Raw genomic sequence first — 26,466 nt, 5'->3', positions numbered from 1 at the left:
CTGTATCGTCAGACTAAACAAGTGGACGAGGAACTGAAAATGGTTCTTGTTTCTTCTATCATACAGAATTTCATCATAATCATAATCATAATCATCAGGCTGTGAGATCATTTTTGGAGACTTGAATGATGAGCGGTTTGGACGGGCATCTGTATAACGGTTTGAGGGAAAGGGCCTGTTACTGTTCTAGCGCGTGTTTTCTCCCCCCTCCATCCAGTCATCCATCAGAGAGGTGGGTGTTGTTTCTGGCCCAGCATGTCTAACACACCAGTATAAATCACTCACAGTGATTTCAGGGTCCAGTGTTTAAATAATTAAAGAGCTTTAATTTATCAGGATTTAGCACCTTCAGACATGAGAGCTGACAGTCGCTGTGGGACAGAAAATGAACAACAGTAATGGAGTTAGAGCGGGCGGGGGGAGAGGGATTCACACTGTAACCAAATTGAAAGCACATGCATTAAACAGAAGGGGAAAAGCAATATGTGAAAGGGTGAAGTAATAACGGCTGTTTTTGAACATGCTTCAGTAACACAATCAAGGATTGAGAAAAGATACACTAAAACAGTTTCATCTGAAACATTTAAAGGCTTTTGAAGAAAAAAAAAAAGTTTATTAACTATACACAAGCAATTCACCCAAGAAATGTACAGGTTAATGAATCAGTATCATTAAGCACTAATAATAATAATAATAACACAAGAATAAAGCAAGCAGAGCATATGACGTATCTGCATCAAACAACATGCAACACTTCATAGTTTCAGATGTTTCACTTTATAGGCTGCAATTTTATAATTTTATTCAATATATCGTAGGATTTCAAACTACTACCAATTTAAACAGACTAACTTTATTACAGAACTTATTATAAAACTGCTATCTACAGTATGACTGCTATATAAACATGAACAAAAAAAGGAAGAGTGCAAACAGGGTCTATGGGGTTTACATTTATGCACTTTGAGCTTAAAAATGTCACTTAAAAATGAATATTCTGTCATCATTTACACCTCCTCATATTGCTCCAAACCTGAATGACACTTTCTCCCGTGGAGCACAGAGGAAGATACATTGAAGAACAGTTTTGTCCACACAATGAAAGTCTTGGATATTTTTGTTTGTGGTCCATTTGGGTGTGGAACGACATGAGGGTGAATAACTGCAGAATTGAGTTTTTTTGGGTGAACTATCCCTTTAAGGGCAGATCAGAAGTCAGACCAAGTACATCTACAGTGGATTAATGATGCAGTACTGCCCCCTATTGGTTTGAAGATAAACTCATCTCAAAACGTGAAACGCACCTCCAACAAGTGTTAAACTGCTTCTTTAAACAACAAAATAATAAGAAAGATCACAATCTCAGGATCAAAAGACTGATCTGATTCAATATCAGTATTTCTACCCTATGAGCTCACCTCAATACTGAGGTTTCAAAATAACCCATACAAGGAAAACTCTTTAAAACGGGCCATTCTGTTCCAGTGCCACACAATCTGACAATATGCTATACAAACTTTACTATATGAACAAAAATCTGCTATAAAAGGTGAAGTAATTATAGATTGGCAGAATATATTTATTTATTTTGACAGCTATGAATGTATATCGTAATGTCTTGTACATGAATATATGCGATCCATATGCTTGTTATGACTGAGTTTGAATAAGCAAATCATCAATATTACACCAATGGGAACTTTGGCATTACCAAAATTAGTGTATGTATAATAATATATCAGAATAGCCCTGAATCCCCTTGTAGTTTGTTGATTCTCTTTTAAGCACAATCAGTAGTTTTTGGTTGTGTTACGTTCAGCTGGGGCTCCATATCAGTTTTCCATCATAGAGCGCTGTAGAGCCTCCTGGATCATGGCTTGCTCATCTGTAGCATAATCCTGAGAAAAACACAACAATATCCATTTAGGATCGGTCACAAGCAGTCTCAGCAATTTCAGTCACTTAAAGGTTGACTCAACTATTTAATCTAGGAAAAAGTTGACATTGCATAGACATTAAATAGTCAATTTTTAGGCAATTTAGTCAAAGCAACTTAAAATATTAAACAGCAAAAACTCATAAGTTTGATCAGTGATGGAAGCCATTTAGAGTAGAATAATTTCCCTCTGATCATAATTACTATCATGATTTAGGTTTGAAAATTATGATCTTTCATTTAATAGATTTTATAAAGCAATATGAGCGACATGTTCTTTGGTCAATGCATGGTTATATAGGGACGTGCAAATATTTGTAATTCAAAATAAGATATTTTGGACAATGTTGGTAATAAAACAATTTCTGGTCCCCATTGACTTTAGTATTTATTTTTCCCCATCTATGGAAGTCAATGGGGTCCAGCAACTGTTTGATTACCAACATTGTCCAATATATATATATATTTTTTGATTTCAACAGAACAAAGAAACTCGTACAGGTTTAGAACAACTTGAGAGTCAATTTTTGGCTGAACTTTACCTTTAAGTTTCTCCAGTTTTAATAATAATTATACTTTGGTGCACAAACTCATGCACTTAGAAGTTTGCACAACTACAACACAAATGGTTTAACACAAAGCTCTGCTAAACTAAAAGGCTTTATATCAGTGAGACGCAATTAATGTCCAGCTTAACTTAAATTCGACTTACTATTTATACCAAGGGAAATATACTAGTTAAGTAAAATCTTAATTTACTAAGAGGGCCCATGTTAAATCACTGAAAAAGCAAACAGCAAGATTGCCGACAGCTGGATGATTTAGTGTATCGACAGTGTGACATTTTTCTTTTAACAGTGGAAAACCAGGCCACTGAACTGTTATAACCTACTTACCACAAAAGTGTCGTAAGAAAAAGCATGTCTTATTTTGAGGTGCTGGAAGAAGTCCGCGCTCCTGTAATTGGGGTCGCCCCAGGGCATCGAGGCACATATCGGGCAAACCTGCAGGAGAGACACGAGGTTCACAAAATATATTCAGTATACATCACAATATATGTCGATGAACACTGATTACATACTCTTTGCCACTTCTCAGACTCTTCTCTGTTTAAAGGGAAAGGCTCACGCAATGGAGAGCCACCAGGAACCTTAGAAATGACCCTTTCAAAACTGATATACTCTATAAAGAACTTTTTTCCCCCCTAATTCTCATTTATTGTGGCATTGTGCAGAAACTCTGAGATGGCGACTTCTTGCTGGTTAAATTGTTCAGAACAAATATGCAATTTACAATAATCAGCACTGGTTGCAGTAAAGCCTGCTTTGACCAGTTGCATAAAAATAGGCTCTATGTGAACCCGACGACTCTGTTTGGGTCATTTTGATATGAAAGGGTTTATTTAAAAAAAGGAAAAAAAAAAAAAAAAAGCAGGTGTTCATCTGAATGGTACCACACTTTAAATAATAAACACAAACACACACTAGATTCAAGTTTTTGTGGGTATACAAAAAAACTAGTCCTTAATCGTCTCCTTCTCCTGACCCGTCATAGGAAATGATTGGGAAATACAAAAAAATATTTATTTATTTTTTATTTTTTCATACAAATCCACACACACACACACACACACGAACGCACGCACACACACACACACACACACACACACACACACACACACACACACACACACACACACACACAAATGAAGGGATGGGAATAGAGAATATAGAATATCCCCAATGCAGAACACACACACAAACACACCCACAAACAAACACACGCACAAACACACACACAAATGAAGGGATGAGACTATAGAATATCCCCAATCCAGAACACACACACACACACACAAATGAAGGGATGGGAATAGAGAATATAGAATATCCCCAATGCAGAACACACACACAAACACACCCACAAACAAACACACGCACAAACACACACACACACACAAATGAAGGGATGAGACTATAGAATATCCCCAATCCAGAACACACACACACACACACACACACAAATGAAGGGATGGGAATAGAGACTATAGAATATCCCCAATCCAGAACACACACACACACACAAACATATACATTTATCTTTTATAAAAGATTAGTTTATATATATATATGAATGCATACAAAACAAAATTTTATTTCAAATAAATAAGTTCCCATAAAATTGTTCCCATATTCCAGTTTCTCTGCTCAATATAGCAGCTCCACTGAGACCCTTTATGCCCTCTAGTGGCAATAATCATCAAATGTGGGTCATTTACATTTTTTCCCTTGTAAGAGATACTAACGACTCATTGCATGACCTAATATAATGACTTCACTAGAATAGGACTGGAATAATCTCTTTTTGTTGCTGTTTTTGTGAAATAATGTAAAAAAAAAAAAAGAAGAAGCTTATTTTCAATTAAAATGATATGGTTCAAGAATATACAGGTAAATAAAATAAAAATCAACAACAAAACAGAGAAATAGACTGATATTTATGGACAAGATTTATAAGATTTATGGACACAAAAATGAGTGTAATGTTTAAGCTCTGGGTCATTTTGACCTGCGAGGAGATGATCTGTTAAACTCTGAGGAGGAAAAGAGTAGATTTAAGACTGTGTCTCAAGAACCACTCAACAACAGCTAGTCAGCAGTCTTACTTTCCAGATTCAATTTAGACCAATCTTCCTTTTATGTAACTGACTTTTAAAGGTTATGACCACTCCTGAAGAAAAAAAATAATTTAAAATCTAAGCATTTTATGCAACCAGCCTCTACCAGTGTTTAGTCTCCTAAACTTACGGCCATGTGAAAGCAAGTACAATTCTTGGCTTTTTGACATATTTGCACCCCAGCAAAGATTTGATCCTCTTTGAAACAATGCCTATTAATGAAACTGATACACAGCATATGATAAATAAGTATAGCTGTAACTGCAGAGCCCAAGGATGTACTTACTTTTTCCACAGAAGAAAATAACATTTATTGATATTTTGTTGAATAAATGATTAAAATGTGAATTTTCCTTGTGGGTTTGTTCAAGTAGGTAATAGGCACTGTTTCAAAGAGTCTTGCTTGTACAAATATGTCAACAAAAAAAAAAAGCCAACAATTTCCACAGGTGTACTTATTTTTTCATGTGACTAAGTACAGCAAAATATGCTTTGGTTCCTTTGTCTCAAGACTAAAGTGGCATTTACATTTTCAAAAAATGATTTACATTAAACTACATTAAAGACATTGAAAGATTGAAGAGACACAAGCGAAGCCTCACCACTGGGCGCGGGTCGTGAGCGTGGCGGGAGGTGCAGTGCTCCACGAGACCGTCCTGGTCCAGGTTCTGCTGCTTACAGAAGGGACAGGTGAACGTGTGGCGGTTCGGCACTGAACTAAAGGAACAGGAGACCAAGCAGTGTGTGTGTCAGTCTGATGAAGGATTCAACAGAAATGGGTGAAGCTAATTTAGGCAAAGCTCAGTAACGATGTAATGATCGTGTGAAGTTCTCAGATTCTTTGATTATTTTTTTAAACATTAAACTTTTTTTTTTAACTTAAAATAAAGAAATGATTAGTTGTTATTAAAGAAACATATCTTCTTTGAATGATAAAAAGTTCATTAAAATGATTGAATATGCATACCCCACACAAAACTGTATATTATATAAACACACGTCATGTATGCTCATATCTCATGAACCATGTGAGGGAACGGGTTTTTCTGAAAATGTACATTTATTCACTTCACAACTTAATTTGTGTCAACATTAAAAAGCATGCTGTTTTAATTTGACTTTAATTATGTAATAATTGTGTTCAGTCAAAGAGCTAAGTAAATAAATACATTCTCTGGGTTATGGTTATTATGAACAATCCAGTTCCTAAATTCCTTAATTATCTACCCTTATTTTTTAATATTAAACATATATAACCAATGTTCTTGGTAAATCAGACATAATATCATTTAGTTTGGTTGATGTTTTAATATTTTAACACAATAAATGGAAAAAAAAGAATACAAATATTTCTTTCAAAATGAACAGAAACCTTCATCTGACAGTGTTAAAAACTGACAAAGGTCCAACTGAGGTTACAATAACTGATTGACAAGACAACAAATTAATTATTATGCCTGACCTGCTTGACTTCATAGAGAGCGAACATGTCCGACAGCATTTCTCACTGCTTAAAGGGATAGTTCACTTCAAAATGAAATTCCTGTCATCTTTTACTCGCCCTCGAGTTGTTTCAAACCTGTATGACTTTCTTTCTTCTGCTGAACACAAAAGAAGATCATTTGACCACTGACTTGGGGTAAAAATACTATGGAAGTCAATGGGGCCCATCAACTGTTTGGTTACCCATATTCTTCAAAATATCATCCTTTGTGTTCAGCAGAAGAAAGAAAGTCATACAGGTTTGAAACAACTCGAGGGCGAGTAAATGATGAGAGGAATTTCATTTTGAAGTGAACTATCCCTTTAAGCAGTGAGAAATGCTGTCGGACATGTTCGCTCTCTATGAAGTCTATTACACCAGGGTTTGCTATTGCTGTGATCTCATGTGAGTGACAGGTTGTAAAAAAAGAAAGAAAAAGATGTGTACAAGTAAATTATTTATAATAAGAACTGCAATATTCCATAAAAAAATAAGAATCATCAATTTTGATTTCACGGTGACAGTAGATGTAAAGATGCTATGCATTTAAGGCATATCCTATATGTCTGTATGTATCTATGTATGTGTATGTATATATATATATATATATATATATATATGAAGAGTTCAGATGCAAAAGCCTCTGAAATTTTCTTCTAAAATGAGCATTTTTTTCAAGCTCATATGTTTAAGTTCAGTAATTTCACTTTAATGACAATTAATGGGTCATTTTCATTGCCATTAAAGTGAAATTACTGAACATAAACACACAAGCTTGATAAAAATGATCATTCTAGAAGAAAATTTCAGAAGGCACTTAGAGGCTTTTGCATCTGAATTCTTCATATATATATATATATATATATATATATATATATATATGATATCCTAATTGAAAAATCACCCATATACAGTATTAAATGCTGAAGAACGTTATATTACCTGACAATGGAAGGCTGGGTCTTTGAAATGGACTTCATACCATCCTTGATATAGTCTTGATATTTGGAGCAAACCCCTGTGTGGCTTCTCATGTCAGACAAAAGAACCTGGGTAGTAGATACACATTTTAACCAGTAACATCTTGGATTCAGACAGAAGCTCACGGTCAACACACAAGTCTGTTCACGGCCCGGCTGATGCATACCACACACTGAACTCAACAGCACTTGTGGGAATCGAAAGCTCAAATCAGATTGCCTGAATTTCCACAAATCAGGGTGCAGAGGTTTTGATCAGTCTGACACGAATCTAAACGCATTTAAAAGGTACTGGGTTAACTTAATAATTTAGTAAAACTTAGAACAACTTAGCAATGTAAAAAGACTGAATAAACCTCCATTTGATTGAAGAGATCAACAGATATGTCTGTGATTGGCTACATTGCTCAACGCTGCAAATATCTCTTTTGCCACTAAGGCAAATGCTATCATTACAGTATCTCTGAGCTGAGTGAGTGAGTGGAGGCGGGGCTCATTTGCATATTCATAGAACCGCATATACTAAATGAGGTAAGGGTGTCGAGTTACATTCAAGCTATTTTAAAGCATGAAGAAACATTTAAATGTCACTTTGGTGATCAAAGGCGTGTTTTAAGTTATAAAATAAAAAATATGATAAAATGATTGACTACAGGGGGACTTTAACTGGGAAATTACCTTTGATTTGAACTGGCCCTCTCCTAAGATTCTCAGTCCTCTTTGTTCAACAGGTGTTTCGTCCTCACTAACACTGCCTGTGTGCTGTATACCTCTGTGTTGTGTTGTGTTGTGATGTTTGTGGGCTACACTCACTGAAACATTAGGGGCTTTCGACCTGAGGAACCTTTTCATAGTTCCTAGAACTAATAACGGAAGTACACACTTTTTGGCGTGTTCGCACCACAGGAACTGGGAACGGATGTAGTTCAAGGAACGCCTTTCGGGGGAACTTAATTAGCTCATACTTCAGAATAGGGTCTAACACAAGCACAATAGGAACTACCAGTGATGTAGGCTAAGTGTACGTTGATTGGTCGAACGCATGCTATACGAAACAGCACCTGACATTAAAAAAAAAAAGCTGTGTAAACACACAGTTTACTCCACAATAAACACACAGAGAGTGAATTGTAGCCCCGCAGGTTAACATAGGAGATTTCCTCTCTTAGCCCTCCTTTTAGCTCTTTCCATTGCATAACTTATATACATTCCATCTCCATTAGGCGGGTGTGTGGCTGATAGCGGTGGGGATTGTGTGAAAAGACTTTGGGGAGCAGAGCCACATTCTTGTTCCTAGCTCTGCTAGGCTAGCGGTGTTTCGTTATTAATTTATTCCTGAAAACTTTAACGTTGACTTCGCTCTACTGAGACAGTTTTACTCTGGCTCGCTCTAGCTCTACTGACTCTGTCTCTAAATGGTCCTTCACACCGGCGGAGTGTTCTCCTAGTTTCTAACTAATAACGGAAGTACTCGCTTTTTGGTGTGTTCGCACCACAGGAACTAAGTTGATTCTTAGCAAAAAACACTTTGTTCTTTCAAAATGATATGTGCTCATTAATGTGTAATTACTTCTACCAACTAATCAAGTATTCTCGTAAGCGTAGAATCTGCCATTCAGAATACATACGAGCGATGTGGTATAACAAGAATATCTGAGGCAAGAGCTCTTTTCAGACACTGCATTCTTTTCCTCCAGATTCTTTTCTTTTACATTTTCTGATTATTTTCTTTTTCCGCTCTATGAAAAAGGATAACATATTCTGTGCATTTGTGGTCTGCTTTCCTGATTTAATTTACGGTATATCGCATTACGGTATATCGTCTTTTTTGAATCATTTACTACCCTGAATTTGCCAGTAAATTCTGTTTCTATTAAGAAAAGGTACATTAATGAGAGTACCAGTGCTCAGTTCATAGAAGCTATAGCCAGATCCCCAACAACAAGTGTTGAGTCAGTTGATGCTCTCTTGGATAATTTTAATACTAAAGTATTGAATGTCATCGATCGTGTTGCACCGGTTAAGGTAAAGAGAAATTTATGAGGCGCCACGTAGGATTTAAATCAAACTTCGCTCATCAATACATACATAACACACGTGCATATACACCTATAAATTGGACCAATCAGCGGAAGGGGGCGTGTCAGGCCACCCACATGTGGAAAACTAATTTTGAAGTCATTTATCCGTTTTTTGCCTGTGAACTAAAAAAACGAAAAATCAAGCCGAAATCTCGTTTTTTCGTGTTTTTTCGTGTGTGTTTTTTTTACGAAAAAACGAATAAAGGGGCCGTTTTATCGTTTATGCTTATTTAATTTCAAATTGGAAAACAAACTATCAAAATGACACAAATGACTTTTACACTGAAATGCCTTCCTTTTACACTGAAAAGTGTTTATAGGTGTATATGCATGGAAGTTTATATGTATGTGCGAGTGTTTATAGGTGTATATGCATGGAAGTTTATATGTATGTGCGAGTGTTTATAGGTGTATATGCATGGCAGTTTATATGTATGTGCGAGTGTTTATAGGTGTATATGCATGGCAGTTTATATGTAGGCTATATGCGAGTATTTATAGGTATATGCGTGCGTCAAGTTTATATGTATATGCAAGTTATTCACAAGTGTATATGCATTCATGACTAACATAATATGTATTGGTATGGATTTCATATTAGTGTGCACGTGTATTTCATATATGTATTTTGAACATCCAATAGTATACATGTATGCGAGTAATTTATAGGTGTATATGCACATGTGTTATGTATGTATTGATGAGCGAAGTTTGATTTAAATCCTACGTGGCGCCTCATAGAAATATGAGCAAACAGAAATCACCATGGAGAACCACCATGGCGGTAAACACCCTTAAAAGAGAATGTAGGAAAGCAGAACGCAAGTGGCGGAAAACTAAACTACAAATTCACTATGACATTTATAAACAAAGCCTTGGCAATTTCAATAATGAGTTATGAGCTAGACAGCAACACATATCGGAAATGATCAATAATAGTATTAATAATACCCGCACTCTATTTATCATGGTTGACAAGCTTATAAATCCAATACAGCAAATAGCATCAGAATTTACATCCACCATGAAATGTGATGAATTTGCGTGTTTTTTTAGTGAAAAAATTGTGAATATTAGACGGATTATTAGTACTACACAGTCTAACACTGATTCCAAGACATAACTTGGTTACTATGTCTCATTTTAATGTAATCGATCAAAAACTCCTAGAAGAAATAGTTAGACATCTTAAATCTTCCACGTGCTGTTTAGATATACTGCCTTCAGACTTTTTTAAAACATTTTTTAGCTCTATAGCAGTAGATCTGCACCAAATAGTCAATAGTTCTTTGCAATCAGGCATTTTTCCTACGTCCTTGAAAACCGCTGCCATTAAGCCCATATTAAAAAAGAGAACAATGGATGCTTCTATAATGAACAACTATAGACCTATTTCAAATCTCCCTTTTATAGCCAAGATTATTGAGAAGGCTGTTTTTATTCAAATAAATGAGTTTGTGACTTCAAGTGGTCTTTTAGATAAATTTCAGTCAGGTTTTCGACCACATCATAGTACTGAAACTGCCCTAATTAAAGTTTTAAATGATATACGGCTGAATACTGATTCTGGTAAAATAACAGTTCTGGCTCTATTAGATCTCAGTGCAACATTTGACACTGTAGATCATAGAACTCTTATAGATAGGCTGGAAAACTGGGTAGGAGTCTCTGGGACAGTCCTTGATTGGTTCAGATCGTACTTGTATGGTCGGAAGTACTTTGTTACCATCGGAAACTCTGAATCTGATAGGGTTGGCATGACATGCGGAGTTCCACAGGGATCAGTTCTTGGACCGCTTCTGTTTAATCTCTATATGTTACCTTTAGGCCAGATTCTACATAACAATAACATTAATTACCATAGTTACGCTGATGACACTCAAATATATATGGCTCTTAAAGGCACACTAGGCAGCTTTCCGTTTTTGTCAAACAGCGACCCCTAGAGTTGCTGTGGAGTACTTGTATTTAACGTTACTGTCGTAAATAGCACTCGCGCAGAGCTGTCTCTGCACTCACGGCCTGATCCCTTCCGCCCTCTATACCGGTACCTGTTCAATAGGATGGAAGCTGTAACGAGTGGAAATAAGGTGTGGCCCCTTTAAGAGCTGCGCGCGCCCTGTTGAACTGTCGTCGGCAGTCTGTGTTGTATCATGTGCACCTCGAACACCCGTATGCGGGTTATTTCAGTTTGATGCTCATTCTTATCCTACTTTTGTTTATCAAGTAAAGATGTGGACGTTAGAACGGGTGACAGACAGTTACACGAGTTCGACTGGGGAATAAAGTGCAAGTTGTGAAATGCCAATCGCCTCCGTGAGTCTGTCTGGCTCTCGGTAATAACTTCATCTGTGAGCTATCCCTATTTCTCCTCCTGACAGAACGCGTTACAAAGCGTCGGACATCGAACAGGCACAGATAACCTCTGAAGATGTCTACTAGTCCATCAACAAGAACGATATTTACTCGAGTCTGACTCCTTGCTCGGTCAGTCTGCCGTTTCCTTTCTTTCGTCCTCCGACAAAGCTTTCCTAGCTTTGTGTGCAGTGCCGTAAAGCAATTTGTTACATCGCGAGACCTGATATCACGCGATACTTCCTGACGCGACCCGCCGGCCCAAAGTTGCAAGGGTGGTTTTTCCGCTCACAGGCGCTCGGGGGATGCGCGACGACCACCATTCAACCCGAAACAAGTCATATAACTATTCCAATGACTCCGAAGCTGTTCGGTTAAGGTAAAAAAGTTACTTAGTGCACCTTTAATTCAGATGATAACAGTTCAATAGATTCTTTGTGTCACTGTATAGACCAAATAAAAATCTGGATGAATCTACATTTTTTACAACTAAACCAAGATAAAACTGAGGTTATTGTGTTTGGCAACAAAAACAAAATAACAAGTGTTATTAAAGAATTAGATTCTCGGGCCTTTAAAACCAGGGATCAAGTGTGTAATCTTGGTGTTATAATAGACTCAGATTTTACATTTAACGGCCATATCAGAGCGGTCACCAAAACAGCATTCTATCATTTGAAAAATATTTCTAGAATCAAAGGCTTGGTGCCTCAAAAAGACCTTGAGAAACTCATCCATGCTTTTATTTCAAGTAGGGTTGATTACTGTAATGGCTTATTAACCGGACTTCCGAAAAAGACTTTAAAGCAGCTCCAGCTCATCCAGAATGCTGCTGCTAGATTATTAACCGGGACTAAGAAAATAGAGCACATCACTCCGGTTCTTAAAACTTTACATTGGCTCCCAATCAGCTATAGAATAGTTTTTAAAGTAATGCTTTTAGTTTATAAAGCGCTGAATTGCTTAGGACCTGAGTACATTTCGGAAATGTTTGAAAAATATAAACCAAGCAGAACTCTTAGATCAATGAACTCAGGTCAGCTAGTGGAGCAAAGAGTTAGAACAAAACATGGAGAAGCTGCGTTTAGCGTCTCTGCTGTACACGACTGGAACAAATCACCAGAAGATGTTAGATGCGCCCCAAATGTGTTGACTTTTAAATCCAAATTAAAAACATTTCTTTTTTCATGTGCTTACGATTGAGCTCTTAAACCTAGCTATACTTTTCAGCCTTACAGTTTCTTATGCGTTTTTATTCCATCTTTTACTTTTTTTATTCTTTCTTGTGTCTGTGTATTTTGTACTATTATTATCATGTTTTTATTTGTTGTTTTTTTATTATTTTTCTTTGTAAAGCACATTGAATTGCTTTGATGTATGAATTGTGCTATATAAATACATTTTGATTTGATTTGATTAATATTTCACTGGAATGCACTGGGAATCTCTCGTTTTCTCCCCAAACCCTCACGTCTCTTTCCAGGTTTGTTTTCACACGGATGCTTTAAAATATAATTGTCTCCATTAGCAGAGTTTACTGGAACATTTCTAAAGCAAGTAAATACAATATTTATTGTCTGTCAAAATGACGGAAAACACTTTGAAATATCATCACTCAATTTTCCAGTTAATGAACATTTTTGATTAAGGCAGCGCGTTACATAATACAGACAAATATTACTACAGAGATATTTAACGTCCAAAATATTGCTGCAGAAATAATCAAGCTTTGGGGTTGTTCTCGGTCTGAGGTACTAACTAATTGGTTAATGCTTTTACACTTTTACATGTCCTTTTAATGGTCAGTGGTTGAAGGGTGAGTAGAATAATGTCATCATCTCCTTGTACCTAGTTGTTGATGCTTATTGCGTTCATAGAGTGAACCTTTCACTGATTGTTTACAGTTACTCCCATAATTTGCATCATGAGGCGTAGGAAAACGGTGGATAGGAACTACCAGTGACGTAAGTGTATCAGGGCTCGACATTAAGGCGTGTCCGCTTGTCCGGGACAAGGGATTTTTTTGTAGGACAAGTGGAAGAGAAAATTGGTTGTCCCACTGGACAAGTTAAATTTCAAACAAAATAAAATGCCATGTTACTTCACGTTATGTGCCACTCATTACGTCTATTTTACAGATTTAATTTTACCGATTTGAAATGAACACATTTTTTTCCCCACAATCCGTCGAACCAGCGTCCAACTCAGAATGCTTTGATTGGCCAATCAGGAGTCGGTCCAAGTTTAAAGAGATCCTTATTTCTTGTTGAAGGGGAACTCTATTCTTGGGACACGTTTCTTTCTACGGTTTCAACTGAATTTTATTAATATTGATAGTGTTTGGATGCTTTCAATGGTTTGTTCTGCATTAGAAAAACACAAAAAAATAAATGATAAAATTATAAATCTTTACCTGGACAAGTGACTTTTGTGCATGGACAAGTGAAACATAAATTTACTTGTCCGAAGGACAAGTGCCTCAAAAAGTTAATGTCAAGCCCTGTGTATGGTGATTGGCTGAACGCATGTGAAAAACCTTTTTTTTTTTAAGCCATGTTTGACATAAAAGGTGACATATATATTTAATACGTTTAGAAAATAAATGAATGCTCTTATGAAGTTAAAATGAATCAATTTAGGGGGGCAAATATCACCTCTTAAAGGGGACCTATTATGCGAAACTGACTTTTACATAAATGTGTGTCAGCAGCGAGTTACACAACTACCCTGTGGTGGTGTCAGGGTTTTGATGTTTCAGTGTGTTTTAAGTTCAGTGCCCATTTGCCCGTGTGACCCAGTTTCCCAGTGTGTGCCAGTTTGTTCCCTTGATTGTATATCCCCATTCACCTGTTGCCCATTAATTAGCTCTGTGTATTTAAGTCCTGTCTTCCTTCAGTTCATTGTTTGGTGTTGTCAATGTTAAAGTGTGTTTTGTCTGTTTCTTGTGATATATTTGGATTAAAGACTATTTTGTTTGAATCTTCATCTTCATGCGCTTCCTGGTTAGCAGTCTCTGTGACAGATGGTAACTACAAAAACAGTGTCTCAAAATGAGTCGTTGGCTAGACGGATGTGTTTGACCTTTGCGTTCGCGTCTTGGCATCTTTTATAGCGTCTTGCACAGGAAACAGCGTTTTAAAAACACAGCGCTCAATTAAAGGACGTTTAACTTGTAAAAACCGTAGGAATGCCTCGAATTGGAGGGGGGAAAAAGCAAGGTCCTTCTAGCGCATGTTTGCATGGAAAATAATGGAAAGGCAGCGCAGTGGAATTCAAAAACATGTTTTGTGGAAACTGCACTATGGTGTTCTCCAGTTTTGGAGTATCTGAGCTGAGGCACGAAGGCTCTGTCCTCTTCTGGAAATGGGCGCGGGGAGCAGCAGCTCATTTGCATTTAAAGACACACACACAAAAACATCTTGTTTTTGTTTCCACACAAAAGCGGACATTTTGGGCATGGTAAAATAAATGATCTGTGGGGTATTTTGAGCTGAAAATTAAGTCACATTCTGGGGACACATAAGACTCATATTACATCTTGTAAAAGGGGGCATAATAGGTCCATTAGTTTCTGTCACTACCATGAATTAATCACCACACAGAATATGAAGAATATGGAAATCTTCAGGAGTCAGCAGTCCACAACAGGCCTAAACCTTCCAAGGTACTAGCGCAAAAACACACTCAGCTAAATTTTACATTTAATTAAAAAAAGGCACACCAAGATATCTTTTTTTGTCAATATTGCAACCCTGCTTGTCACTAATTTCTTTAAAATTTCCTGTACAACCATTCAATGCCTTTTTTTCTATCATCTATTAGTCAATTATTGCAGTATAATCTATTTCAGATAAACATGTCCCTACTGTGTTTAACAATCTCCCCCCGATTAAGTGGGTGTTTTTTGGACAGAATAAGCACTTATAAATGAATACGTAATGCCATCTAAACGTAACATACACAGTTTAACTTGCAAACATGCACCCACACACCTCTGTTGTGCAGCCTTTGCACCTCCCGATTGATCTCTGCATCAAGTCTTGCAAACGATCTGCTTTATCCCACTTGCGCAGATCAGACCTGCAGACTGCACACACAGGTTTCTGAGGCCGCAAGCACTCCCGAAGGCAGCTTTCACAGAATCTGACCACACAAAAGGGATATGTTTTATTTAAACAGTAATGTTTGATGCAAATATGCACATTTGAAGATACATGACTGTTTCTCACTATGTAGGGTGAATTAAGGGTGACTGGGACATCATTTTCTCGCCTAATGGTTGAAAATAAAAACTTTTTTGCTGAGTCATATCTGTGAGACCGCATAATCAAAATCGGACGCCCTCATTGGTGTGACGACATGTAGGTGGGCGGGGCAGGCATCAAACAGGAAGTTGACCCTAAAATGCATGAAGTAAGGAAAATAACAAGCTTTTCATAATAAGGTCATAAAATTGTCATAACTACTATTTTACACAAACTTTTGATGGAACCATGGATATGATGCACTACTGCAACACAATCAGTAAAAATGTGTTGTTTCTATTTTCAGAATTAGGTTTTTATTTTTATTTTGTCCCATTGAGTGATTGGGACAGTGCTTAAAGACTTAGCCTAGCTAATTAAGGAAATGATTAACCTTGCAATAGATAACCATTGATTATGCTCTAAATTTGTGTTTTCCGACATTTTCACTTGAGCAAACCCTAATCAACCACAAAAATGTTGGGCTGTTTGGCTCAGTTTACATACAAATGTATGTCATGCATCCATTCATTACAATATAAACGTGTTTCCTGTTCAAATGGTTGACATCTTTCAGATTACAGAAATGCATCATGTGTTGGGCTGATGTTTTTAATTTATGGCAAGAAACCTTACAATCTCCCAATCACCCTTAATTCACCCTATATATTTTTAATTGATATAATGCACACTTGAAGATTTCATTAACACTGTTACCACCATTTTCCCCCAAATTTTAAATAAACTAGCCCATGAATCAAAATACTCTTCAATTTATTTTAACAAAGTATTCCTCTTTGTATCGCTTTTACTGGTGTTTTGTTATGATTGTCGGTAATGTATGACCCTTAAAATGTATAGCAAAGTCCTTTTTTTTTTTTCTTTTTTTTTTACCTCATCAAAATGGAAAAGACCCTGTTTCATAGGTCACTGTGGGTGTTGTAGTTTGATCAAAGCATAATAAAGCTAGCACTACAATTCCCACAATCCCACACTGCAAAGTTTTCTTCACAAGAAGCAAAACTGAAAGTAACCAATTTCTGTCTTCTGGGAAACTCATATCACAACTACATTTGTTGATCATTATTGGGCACAATCATATTAAGTTTAAACTACATGGCATGAAGGCTGTGCGTCGGTTGCACGTGATAACGAAATAAACATTACACATGTCAATCGAGAAGTTACTGCGGTAAGGCACTAGACCTCATGGATACTCACGTATGTCCGCACTGTGTGGTCATCGGAGAGATAAATATCTCCAAACACACAGGACATATGAATTCATCATCTTCAGCATCGTTCACATCAGTTTGAGGGATTGTTTTGAGCATTGCCATGTCTGCTGCGCTGTGTTTCCGTGTTCTTGAACTCCAGTCCGGTGAGATTCACTGTCGGGATGGGAGGAGCACAAACTCAGCTGATCTCATGCACACGCATGAGAAATTACATTAATACAGACCTGTTTGACTAATGACAAAAAGCCGCAGAGGTTACCCAAATGAGTGAAAGATGGTACATATGTAGTGTGTGCGTGTGTCGTCTTTTAATCAAGAGTTGTGAGCGTGATATTGCTGCTAGTGGTATCCGATTCATAAACGAATCACTTGAACCGGTTCGTTTAATTGATTCGGAAGGCGTGAATATAGAAATCATGAATTTCTACTCGACTGCGAGGTAGATGAAACCATAGACAATAATACATACGTATTTACTATGTCTACGGTTGAAACTGATGGGTGAAAAACGTAAACAACATAACATTTGACTGGAATGACAGCAACAAACTGGAACACATACGTAACGTCGTCACTAAATATTTGTACAATTACAATCCTACGCTAACTGACTCGGGGCCTGTACCATGAAGCCGGATTAGGTGGCTAGCCGGCTATGTTTCAGCTTAGTTTCCGCCAACCCTGGGTTTTAGGTACTATGAAAGTAGCTCGGCTTTAATCGGTGTTCGTTGCCATGGTATCTTACGCTGCACGGCTAACCTGCTCCGGGGCAGGTTATGTTCTGGATTCGAGATCTCAGACTGAAGTTTGACCAATCAGCTGAGAGCAAAGAAACATATAGGTGACGTAACTTATTCCAAGTGTTTGTTGCAATGACTTCACCTTTTCTTCCAAATCCGGTGGACATTTCAGCGCAAATTGTTAGACGAGCACTTTGTAAAGAAAGAGATTTTAGCCTGACAAAATCCCCTTGCCTTTCCTGATAGTTACTTGAAAGATACAGCTTTTCCGCGGAAGGAATGTCTTATTTTGCGAACTTCTTGAGCCGCACATAAATTATTTAACACGTCGAATTCATGCACTTACTGTACCGCAAATGGTATTGCGTTTGTGTTTTTTTGCAAGTGGTACATACTTGCACGGTGGGTGACGCACAGAAGCTAGGAGAAAACACGGTTTGTCGAACCTGAATAGTTTCATTAATAGCCTATTGTTCCTCGGACATTTATCGACTATGTCCATAAAAGAGGGCTTTTATAAAATTGCCGGTAAGATATATTGATAGGGTGACATCACATGAACACTTTTTTTTTTCTTCAAAAAGCACATTTCACAAATGTACTATACAATATAATACATGTTAAGAATTATTTTAAATCTTTATTATTATTCTGTTAATCTTATGATAGGATTCCCAATAGTCTATTGCTCCAGTCTCCACTGCTCTAAGAGAACATGAGGCAGATGTTCATAGGAAATCCTATCACTTCAGGTAGAGATGATGTGAATTTGTGAGATGATTATTTTCTGTGAGATGAATCTTTAAATTAGCAACATTAACAGATATAAAAATGATCTACTAAACATTTCATCTGCAGACGACTTGTGGTCATGAACGTATGATCAAAAGTTTGGATGCTAAATGGCCTGGCTCCAGTGCTTGACTCACAAATTTTCCATGAGTCTGTGTTGTGTCAGTGCTTTGAGGAAAGCAAGTTAAATTTGGTACAGTAAAAAACACTTAATTTGAACTGAGATAGAAAAACCTACACAATAACCCCCTGACCTCAGACAGGGCCACAGCACCGCTTCAATGTGGCCCTCAGTTAAACCAGAGTGAAGATCGAGATGACCTTTGGCCTCCTAAAGGCACGTTTCAACTGTGTTCAGCCCTTAAGAGTCACCAGAGCGGGCATCAGAGATAGTGGCTGCATGTGCCATTCTGCACATTATAGCCACCAGTAGAACAGAGCGAGAACCACCACAAAACCAGCTTCTCCCCGATGAAACTGACCCGATCACACTTGACCACCCAGCTGGTGCAGATGTAGATGCAATCACCATACAATATTACATTTAATAAAAGCACAATGAAACTGCAGATAAGTCTCAAACTGTTTTATTGGTTTTGTGGGATGAGAGGGAGAAAGAAAGCAAGAGAAAGTTTCATTAATAAATATTAATACTAAAGTGTTACTTGATTAAATAAGTTCACATACTGAGATCAGTATTATTCAGCTGTTTGATCTCCATTTTTTTTTTCTCAGCTCACAGTCAGCTCCTAGTGAACAGTCTAGTTCAAGACTCCTTTAGTGAGCAGTCTAGTTCAAGTCTCCTAGTGTGCAGTCTAGTTCAAGTCTCATTTTGTACAGGGCCCTGACTGAGTCTGTTTCCACCTGAAACATAATTCCACCACAAACATGATCATTACAAGTTTTCTGGAGGCTCATCATATCACAAAAAATTCCTTGACTTCCTACAAACACAGGACTGACTGTAATTTTTGTCAAGGGTTTTAAATCCTTACACATTTCTTCTGAAGCCCATTGAGGTAGAGGCCTCAGTTTCTGGGGCAGGTTGTGAAAAATCCTACAATAAAAGAGATGTGTAAGGGCCCGTCCCTTTTTATGCCACACATTCAAATGTTTGCCATAATAAAAAGCCCAGTGCATTCACATCAGCAACTGTCTCAGAACACACAGACAGAGTGTTTTAATTTCCTCCACCCTAATAAATAAAAATAGGCCAATGTAAAGCATAACTGTTGTAAAGCAGGTTATGTTTCTGGTGTTCTGTCTGCTGCATACTGACCTCTGTGTGGGAGACTGTGTGTATGTGTGCTGGCTTCAACAGGGACACATTTCCCTCTACTGCAGAACATACAGTCAGCCATATTTAAAACTTAAAAGTAGTAATGTATTGCACACGTACCCAGTGTTACTTGCTTAGAGGAGCCAGCACCAGGGTCAGATTGTACAGCACCTGTAATCCCATCCATAATCAGCCATCCCTTATTGCCTACTAAGAGCCAACTCCTCCGCCACAGTGTATTCTGGTTTTCTGAATTTAACTCTTTATTTCTGTTTGCTGCAAACAAGTGTTTGTGATCAAATGTTCACAAAAGTAATAAAAGGTTGTGGTAAATACTCACCACTTTGAATTATTATTTTTATATTTTGTCTTTATCTGCTGCCAAGAACATTTGGAGTTGGGGTTGCATCTAAAAATCAAGGAATATTAATCTTTCTTAGTACATACATGTACATTTTTTATAGGTATATTATACAAATAGGCTATAGGGTATAGTAAACATATAGGCTACACATACATAGCCTATACATAATTTTACATAAATATAGAACGTATTTGTTTAACTTACACATTAACCATCAGCAATCTTTCTCCAACAGTCTTCTCTTGCTTTGGCAGCAGAGACCGTATTGTTTCGAGCTTGAAATACATATTTAAATTCATCGTAATTCTGAATAATTATCTCTTGCTCCTCCGCGGAAAAATATAACGCTCTCGCTCTACTAGCCGCGATTGGCTGTTCAGTGTCGACGTCACTCTTTTATGTGCACGCGCGCGTGGAGTAATCATAGCTTAAAGATCAAAGCCTGAGTTGACAGAGAAAGTTGATGAGCTGCATCATGGTACCAATAAAGCCTGATAGCATCGGTTTGGATTTGTCAACTCAAAACCAATCCTGTAACCCCGAGTTTGTTCAGCTACCTTCATGGTACAGGCCCTCGGTGTTTGAGCAAACATTGTTAAAGTACAAAATAAATAAATAAAAACACACAAAAAAACAAAGACGGTGAATGCAACGCAGGGACTTCTGGGATTTTGAGCGATGACTCCAATGAATCGAATCATTTAGCCGAACCGACTCGCTGAATGAATCGGAGATTCCAACGCTAGTCCTATCTGCAGCCTGCAGCCTCGGGAGCGCGCAGAGGAGGCAGTGTGGCGCATGCGCAGTGTGGCGATGGGGATTTCCAGCGGAACATGAAGGTAAGAGGCGCTGGATGATGGGGAGGAGGGCGGCTCATTAATGGTGCCCAGCACCGCACGACACTCAACGGGCATGTTTACATTCAAGTCTTGTTCATATTGAGGTAATTAAATAGTAAATGAAGGATGGTGTGTGGTTAAATTGTGTGGTGTGTGGGTTTACAGGGCCCTGCAACTGCGCTAATGTTAGCAGTGGTGTGCTAACTGCATCTGATATATTATCCATAGAAACGAGTTAAGAGTAGAGTAACGACTTTATTAATGTCTATCCCTGTAATAAACACTTGTTAAGAGATCAGATCGGACTGTCTGGTGCTTTGACAGATTTATTTACTAAGTAAACGAGACTCATATTAGCTGTGTGTTGCTAACACACGTCACTGTTTATCACTGTAGCAATGCAATGCAGGCAGAAATAATCATGTGTTAATACTTCACTGTTCTCTGTAAACCCTGGTTTGTTTAAGTGGATTTTTTCACATTTTCTATGTTCAGTATGATGTTGTGATTATGATAGGATGATATCCTGATGGTGGTGATGACAATAATGATAGATAGATAGATAGATAGATAGATAGATAGATAGATAGATAGATAGATAGATAACTTAGTGTTAAGTGTATGTATTTGCTAGCTTGAATGACAGTCTCATCAGTTTTCATTGAACTGGTAAATGCTGGGAATACTGTGTGAGTATTCAGTTGGCAGCCTAACCAATGAGGAACGAAGTGGTTTGTGTGGCCTTATTGTACACAGTCCACATTCACTACTAGAAACAGGTTTTGAGCTCCTGTATTATATACAGGATTATATACACACAGCTTTGTGGAAAGTTCCAAATTCCTGTCATTCACAAGATTGACAATTCAAAAATTGTCCCCTATCCTTTAGTTTGTTTGTTAATGTTTTTTTTTTTTAATATATATGTTACCTGGAGAAAGCTAGAGTTCTCATTCATCTCAAATTCTCAATAAACTCAGGAAGTAATCTGCATGCGGCTATCTTTGGACACAGACACGAGTCAGTCACCTGAGCAGTGAATGCTGATTGGCTGATGGAACCACAGTCCAAAACCCTTCACTGCTGGCTCTGTTGGTTACATGAGCTGATATATCAAAGGCCAAAAGTTTAGTCCATTTTGCATTAATCCATTTTATTTAAATGCCATTAAAAAAAAAAAAAAAAACAGTATAATTTTTATAATGAAATATTTGCAGTGTATATGTTGCCTGCCAAAAAAAGGAATTTTGTACAAATACATGACTACATTTTAATGTCTGTCAGAGGAGGAGGATTATTTGTGTACCTAAAATGGTGTTGTTAGATGAGCTAACTGCCCATGCTAACTTTCAAACATTTTACTCCGTTTAGGCTAACCCATAATTAAATCCATTCCACATAATTACACAGATTTCCATTCACAAAAGCTCAGAAAATGTTTAAAACCAGTCTAATTTCGACCACATCACACATATGTAATGTTCATTCTCATGGTCTGCTTTGGTCTTTCTGTGATGCATGCCTGCATTATTAACTAGCTCTGTGATTGCAGGTCAATAGACTGAGGCAAGCCTCCACTTATTACACGGAGTTGTGTTATTCAAACAGGTTTTGTTCTTCTCTCATTGCAGCAGCTGGCAGCATTGGACATGGTGTTTTTAACGTATTCTCCTCTGCAAGCCCTGATCTTCAACCTACTGCAGGGGGGCAACCTGACAGTGAGGGCTTAAAAAGGTGAGGAGTCTTCATTCAGCCCCCAGTTCAACCACCTTCTCATGTCATGTTGCTTCTTTTGAGGTGTTTTGGCTAATGAGGCACGCAGAGATGCCTATAACAGCAGGACAGAGCCCTGGGCAAGGTGTACGCCCAAATTAAACCGCACACCTCTTCACTTTCATTATTCCATATCACTCCTTTGGAGGATGATCGCAACTTGCTGATTTTCCCCACTATACTGCACCGTTGTCCCAGGTCTTTCGGTGTCCAGTGGGAGAGAGGCCTTGAGATGGCAAGGGGTCCCATTTAAAGAAACTCCTGGATTGTGGGATAAGCGGTTGCCAGCTACGCAGCCCACTGCCACCAATGGATGCCAAGTTGCGAGAAGATCTGTTCCGCAGGTATGTGGCATCTCTGGAGAATCGGCTCGAGGAGGGAACCGGTGAAGGAGGAGGAGGAGATAAGCCAGGGGCTAAGACTGAGGAAGCACTGATTTCCACTGCGACGGCACTGCTAGGCTCATACCAGCCTGATCCCGGGCAGCGCTTCCGCATGGTTCGGTTCTACGACGTAGCGGAGAACTCACTGAGAACTCAGAGAGGCGCAAACTTGCGGACATTGGAGACAGCCTTTGCGACGCTGGAAACCATCTGTACCAACTTGTTGCTCTTTCCGTGGAAGAAGGAGTTCCGATGCATTAAGGTGAGTCGAGAGATTGAAGGATTCTCAAAAAAAAGGCCACAAAAAAAAATCACATTTTGCAGTTCTTGACTTCTGTGGAGCACAAAAGGAAAGATGTTTCTTTTTGGGTGAACTACGATATATCAGAGGAAACAAGCTGTGTGAGGAGCTAAGGTTGTAGATTCAGTGTATTTTGGGGTTGTTATTGAGCCTTTTATTAATACCTTACCTTACATTTTCTTGTTTGTGAATGTGAAAGATATCAGACAAGGCAGTGTGAATGTCATAATTCCCTTTGCTTTTGACCGTTTAATGACTTTTCTTTCACCCTTCCAGACCTTCACAGGGCCATACGTGTACCAGCTGCAGTCGGTGATATGCGACGCGGACCTGCGTTCACTTCTGCGCTCCATGGGCTATTCAAGAGACCAAGAATTGCAGTACCACGTTCGGGACCATCCGGGCGGAGCCTCCCACCTTCGGCAGCTTTCCTTTGAGCTGCTTCTTGCCCAGGCTGAATGCCGGTTACTCAGCGAGGTGGTGTCCATGTCTCGGGGCTTCGCCTCGGAGCTGGAGGCCGTGGATGTGAGGAGGAACACCAGAGAAGATGCAGCAGGGTGTGCTGACGCCCTCCGCCGACGGGACAGCCTCACCGGAGACTTGTCCCGCCTGTCGGTGCGGCCCGTGGATCTCGACCGTGCCCATCTTCGGAGAAGCGGTCGGCCCTCCAAATCAGTGGATGTGACGGACAGCGCAGGACACTGGCACCAAGCCAGCAAGCCCGTGTTAAAGGCTTCGCTCAGCCTCCGCAAAGAGCCGCTATTCGTCGACACGGAGGAAGACATGAAGGATGAAATCCTCCGACCGAGTCCCTCGCTTTACCCCGTGGCGGCTCCGCCCTCGTACAGCCCAGTGGCGGACTTCTTTCCCATCCAGTCGCCCCCGTCCGAGCCATACTCCTACCACTTGTCCTCCCTGGATGAGGTGGACTTGTACACTGAGCGGGGTTTGGGTGGCCTCCAGACGGCCTCCAGACCGCCGAGCCGGGAGCCTCGAGAAGCCCGGGACGGCTGGGTTCTGAAGGGGCACATGATGAAGTGCCAGGGCTGCGGGATGGGCTGCCCTTCGCTCTCCTCCTGCCAGCGGTGCGACATGATCTTGTGTTCGTCCTGCCATGCGGTGGAACCGACGCCTTGTTGCGGCTTCCAGGATTACACTAAAACTTCCCGCCCTCTGGACGGATACATGCCCATCAAGGAGAAGTTGTCCGTCTACTCCAACGCCCACTCGCACACTCACCCTCACCCACTCCCCCACGCTCAGTCCCACTCGCTGTTGCTGGACAAAGCTGTGATGAGCAGCAAGCTGTTTCCCAGTAAACCCGTGGGATCGGTGGTCAGCTCGGTCAGCAGCGGCGGCAGCGGCAGCGGGGGGGAGAGGATGAGTTTGGGCGGCTCCCGCTGTGGCTTTTGCAACAAGCCCGGGGCCTCCCACACCTGTGTGAACTGCTCCAAGGTGTCATGTGACATGTGCATGAGCCTTTACGGCAGTGATGTGTGCACCCGCAAAAATCCTCATCATAACTTTGTGCCCAATCATCAGCTCAATTTCAAATCCAGCACCATATCCCACCTCGTGTATCGATAGACCGGGAACACAGCCGCGCTTCAGTTGTGCACTACACCTCTATTGCTCCTTTTATCTCGGCCTTTTTCACCCTTGATTTGTTTTGTTTTGTTTTTTTTATTTAACGTTTCCTGCTTCCTCTCTCAGTTGGCACTTGTTTTGGTCATGTGATGTTGCGGTGCATTTCTTGTCCCTCAGTAGCTCTACTTTATCAAGGACAAAAAAAAAAAAAAAAAAAAGGTGTTTAACCAGAGAAATCCATTCAGTATCAATGTTTGTTAACTTTAAAATAACCATGCAGCGTGAACTGTGAAAGTTTAGCAGAGACTTCACCCTGGAATTGAATTGAGTAAGTTGGAACTTCTCAAACTTGAACAAATGAACAACAACAAAAAAAAATATTACACTGGACGTAAATAGTATATATTTTGAATTGTGAAACTATAGATCTATGTAAGACTTTTCCAGTTGAATGGGGTTTAAGTTGTGAATTTGTATCAGAACTTCTAGTTGCTGTTAAGTCCCTATATTGAGTCCTCTGACAGGAAATGCCTTGTGGGTTTACCCCGAAGAAGTCAGCCTACGCTGTTCAAAGATGCTGCTGTTGAAAGAAAGACCAGGAGAGGGCACTCCTGGCTTCAACATGTTTTGCAAGAACCATGAATCTCTTCTTGGCAAAGTTAATGCACATACTGTATGATTATGTCTGTGTATATTTTATTTTTTTCCTCTGTCCAGGTTTCCTTTACATTATTGTAACCTGTTAATATTATAATTGATTTGAAATGGAGAATAATTTAATATTTTGCTACACTGACTGTCATTAGAAACGGTTTAAAGTTTGAGTTTTTTTTATTTTTATTATTCATTGTACATTAAATATATGATGGTGTGTACACATACCATGACAAACTAAAGTGTTACTACTGGGTGAATGTCACAAAGGATTGTATGGGTCATATTTCACCCCAAAATCCAAATAAGACATTATAATATGCTTTGAGGAAAATAAGATTATCATTATTGCACTGAAAAAAAATACAGCATTGAAAATCATCCTTTTTGGTCTAGAATGATTTTTTTCTGAACTCAGTACATCAAACACTACCGCTTTCTTACAGTAGTACTTTACAGGTGTTGATTTCACTTATGGTTGAGGATTATGAGAATTAGAATTTATTTCAGAGTGTATTTTAGGGGCAATTGTACTTAATTGTTAAGAAAATAATGCCACAAAGAAATGGGCTAGCATAGGCTTAAATGCAGAATATTATCTCTTGCAGTTTTTTTTATTTGTATTTATTTTTTTTATTCTGGAGTAAAATATGACTTTGACATGTTTTTGTGAAATTCACCCTAATAAGAAATTTTTAGTCATTGTATGAGCACAATTTTCGAAAGTCGGCCTGATTTATATTATTCAATGAAGGTAACA

General features: G+C 38.8%; 2 protein-coding genes across 3 annotated transcripts; one reads left to right on the top strand and one right to left on the bottom strand.

Moving 5' to 3' along the window:
- Positions 1 to 588: 588 nt before the first annotated feature.
- On the bottom strand, positions 589 to 17,361 carry rnf114 (ring finger protein 114). The gene is made up of 6 exons (XM_084099985.1): positions 16,978 to 17,361; positions 15,505 to 15,655; positions 7,039 to 7,145; positions 5,216 to 5,330; positions 2,833 to 2,940; positions 589 to 1,898 (listed from the first exon to the last, which is right to left on the bottom strand). Exons 1-6 carry the CDS (start codon positions 17,094 to 17,096, stop codon positions 1,833 to 1,835), a joined length of 666 nt encoding a protein of 221 aa, XP_083956111.1. The 5' UTR covers positions 17,097 to 17,361; the 3' UTR covers positions 589 to 1,832.
- A 3,553-nt stretch (positions 17,362 to 20,914) lies between these two features.
- spata2 (spermatogenesis associated 2) lies at positions 20,915 to 26,087 on the top strand. 2 transcript variants are annotated; one of them, XM_084099210.1, is made up of 4 exons: positions 20,915 to 21,008; positions 22,640 to 22,742; positions 22,980 to 23,426; positions 23,742 to 26,087. In XM_084099210.1, the coding sequence occupies exons 3-4, from the start codon at positions 23,091 to 23,093 to the stop codon at positions 25,050 to 25,052; spliced, it is 1,647 nt and encodes a 548-aa protein (XP_083955336.1). In that variant the 5' UTR covers positions 20,915 to 21,008; positions 22,640 to 22,742; positions 22,980 to 23,090; the 3' UTR covers positions 25,053 to 26,087. The 2 variants fall into 2 exon arrangements, with proteins under 2 accessions (XP_083955336.1, XP_083955335.1); XM_084099209.1 differs by having other exon boundaries at positions 20,968 to 21,112.
- Positions 26,088 to 26,466: the final 379 nt, after the last annotated feature.

Source organism: Abramis brama (assembly GCF_963993115.1).
Source record: "Abramis brama genome assembly, chromosome: 22".
In the NCBI taxonomy this organism is placed as follows: Eukaryota; Metazoa; Chordata; class Actinopteri; order Cypriniformes; family Leuciscidae; genus Abramis; species Abramis brama.
This window is presented reverse-complemented; position numbering and strand designations above follow the sequence as displayed.

Bases quoted from the DNA above. Each gene is read 5' to 3' on its own strand.
- spata2 (XM_084099210.1), top strand. From the start codon at position 23,091: ATGGATGCCAAGTTGCGAGAAGATCTGTTCCGCAGGTATGTGGCATCT. The intron at 23,427-23,741 runs GTGAGTCGAGAG...TCACCCTTCCAG, and splicing joins AGGAGTTCCGATGCATTAAG to ACCTTCACAGGGCCATACGT.
- rnf114 (XM_084099985.1), bottom strand. From the start codon at position 17,096: ATGGCAATGCTCAAAACAATCCCTCAAACTGATGTGAACGATGCTGAA. The intron at 2,941-5,215 runs GTGAGGCTTCGC...TCTCTCCTGCAG, and splicing joins CTCACGACCCGCGCCCAGTG to GTTTGCCCGATATGTGCCTC. The intron at 1,899-2,832 runs GTAAGTAGGTTA...TGTTTTTCTCAG, and splicing joins TTTCTTACGACACTTTTGTG to GATTATGCTACAGATGAGCA.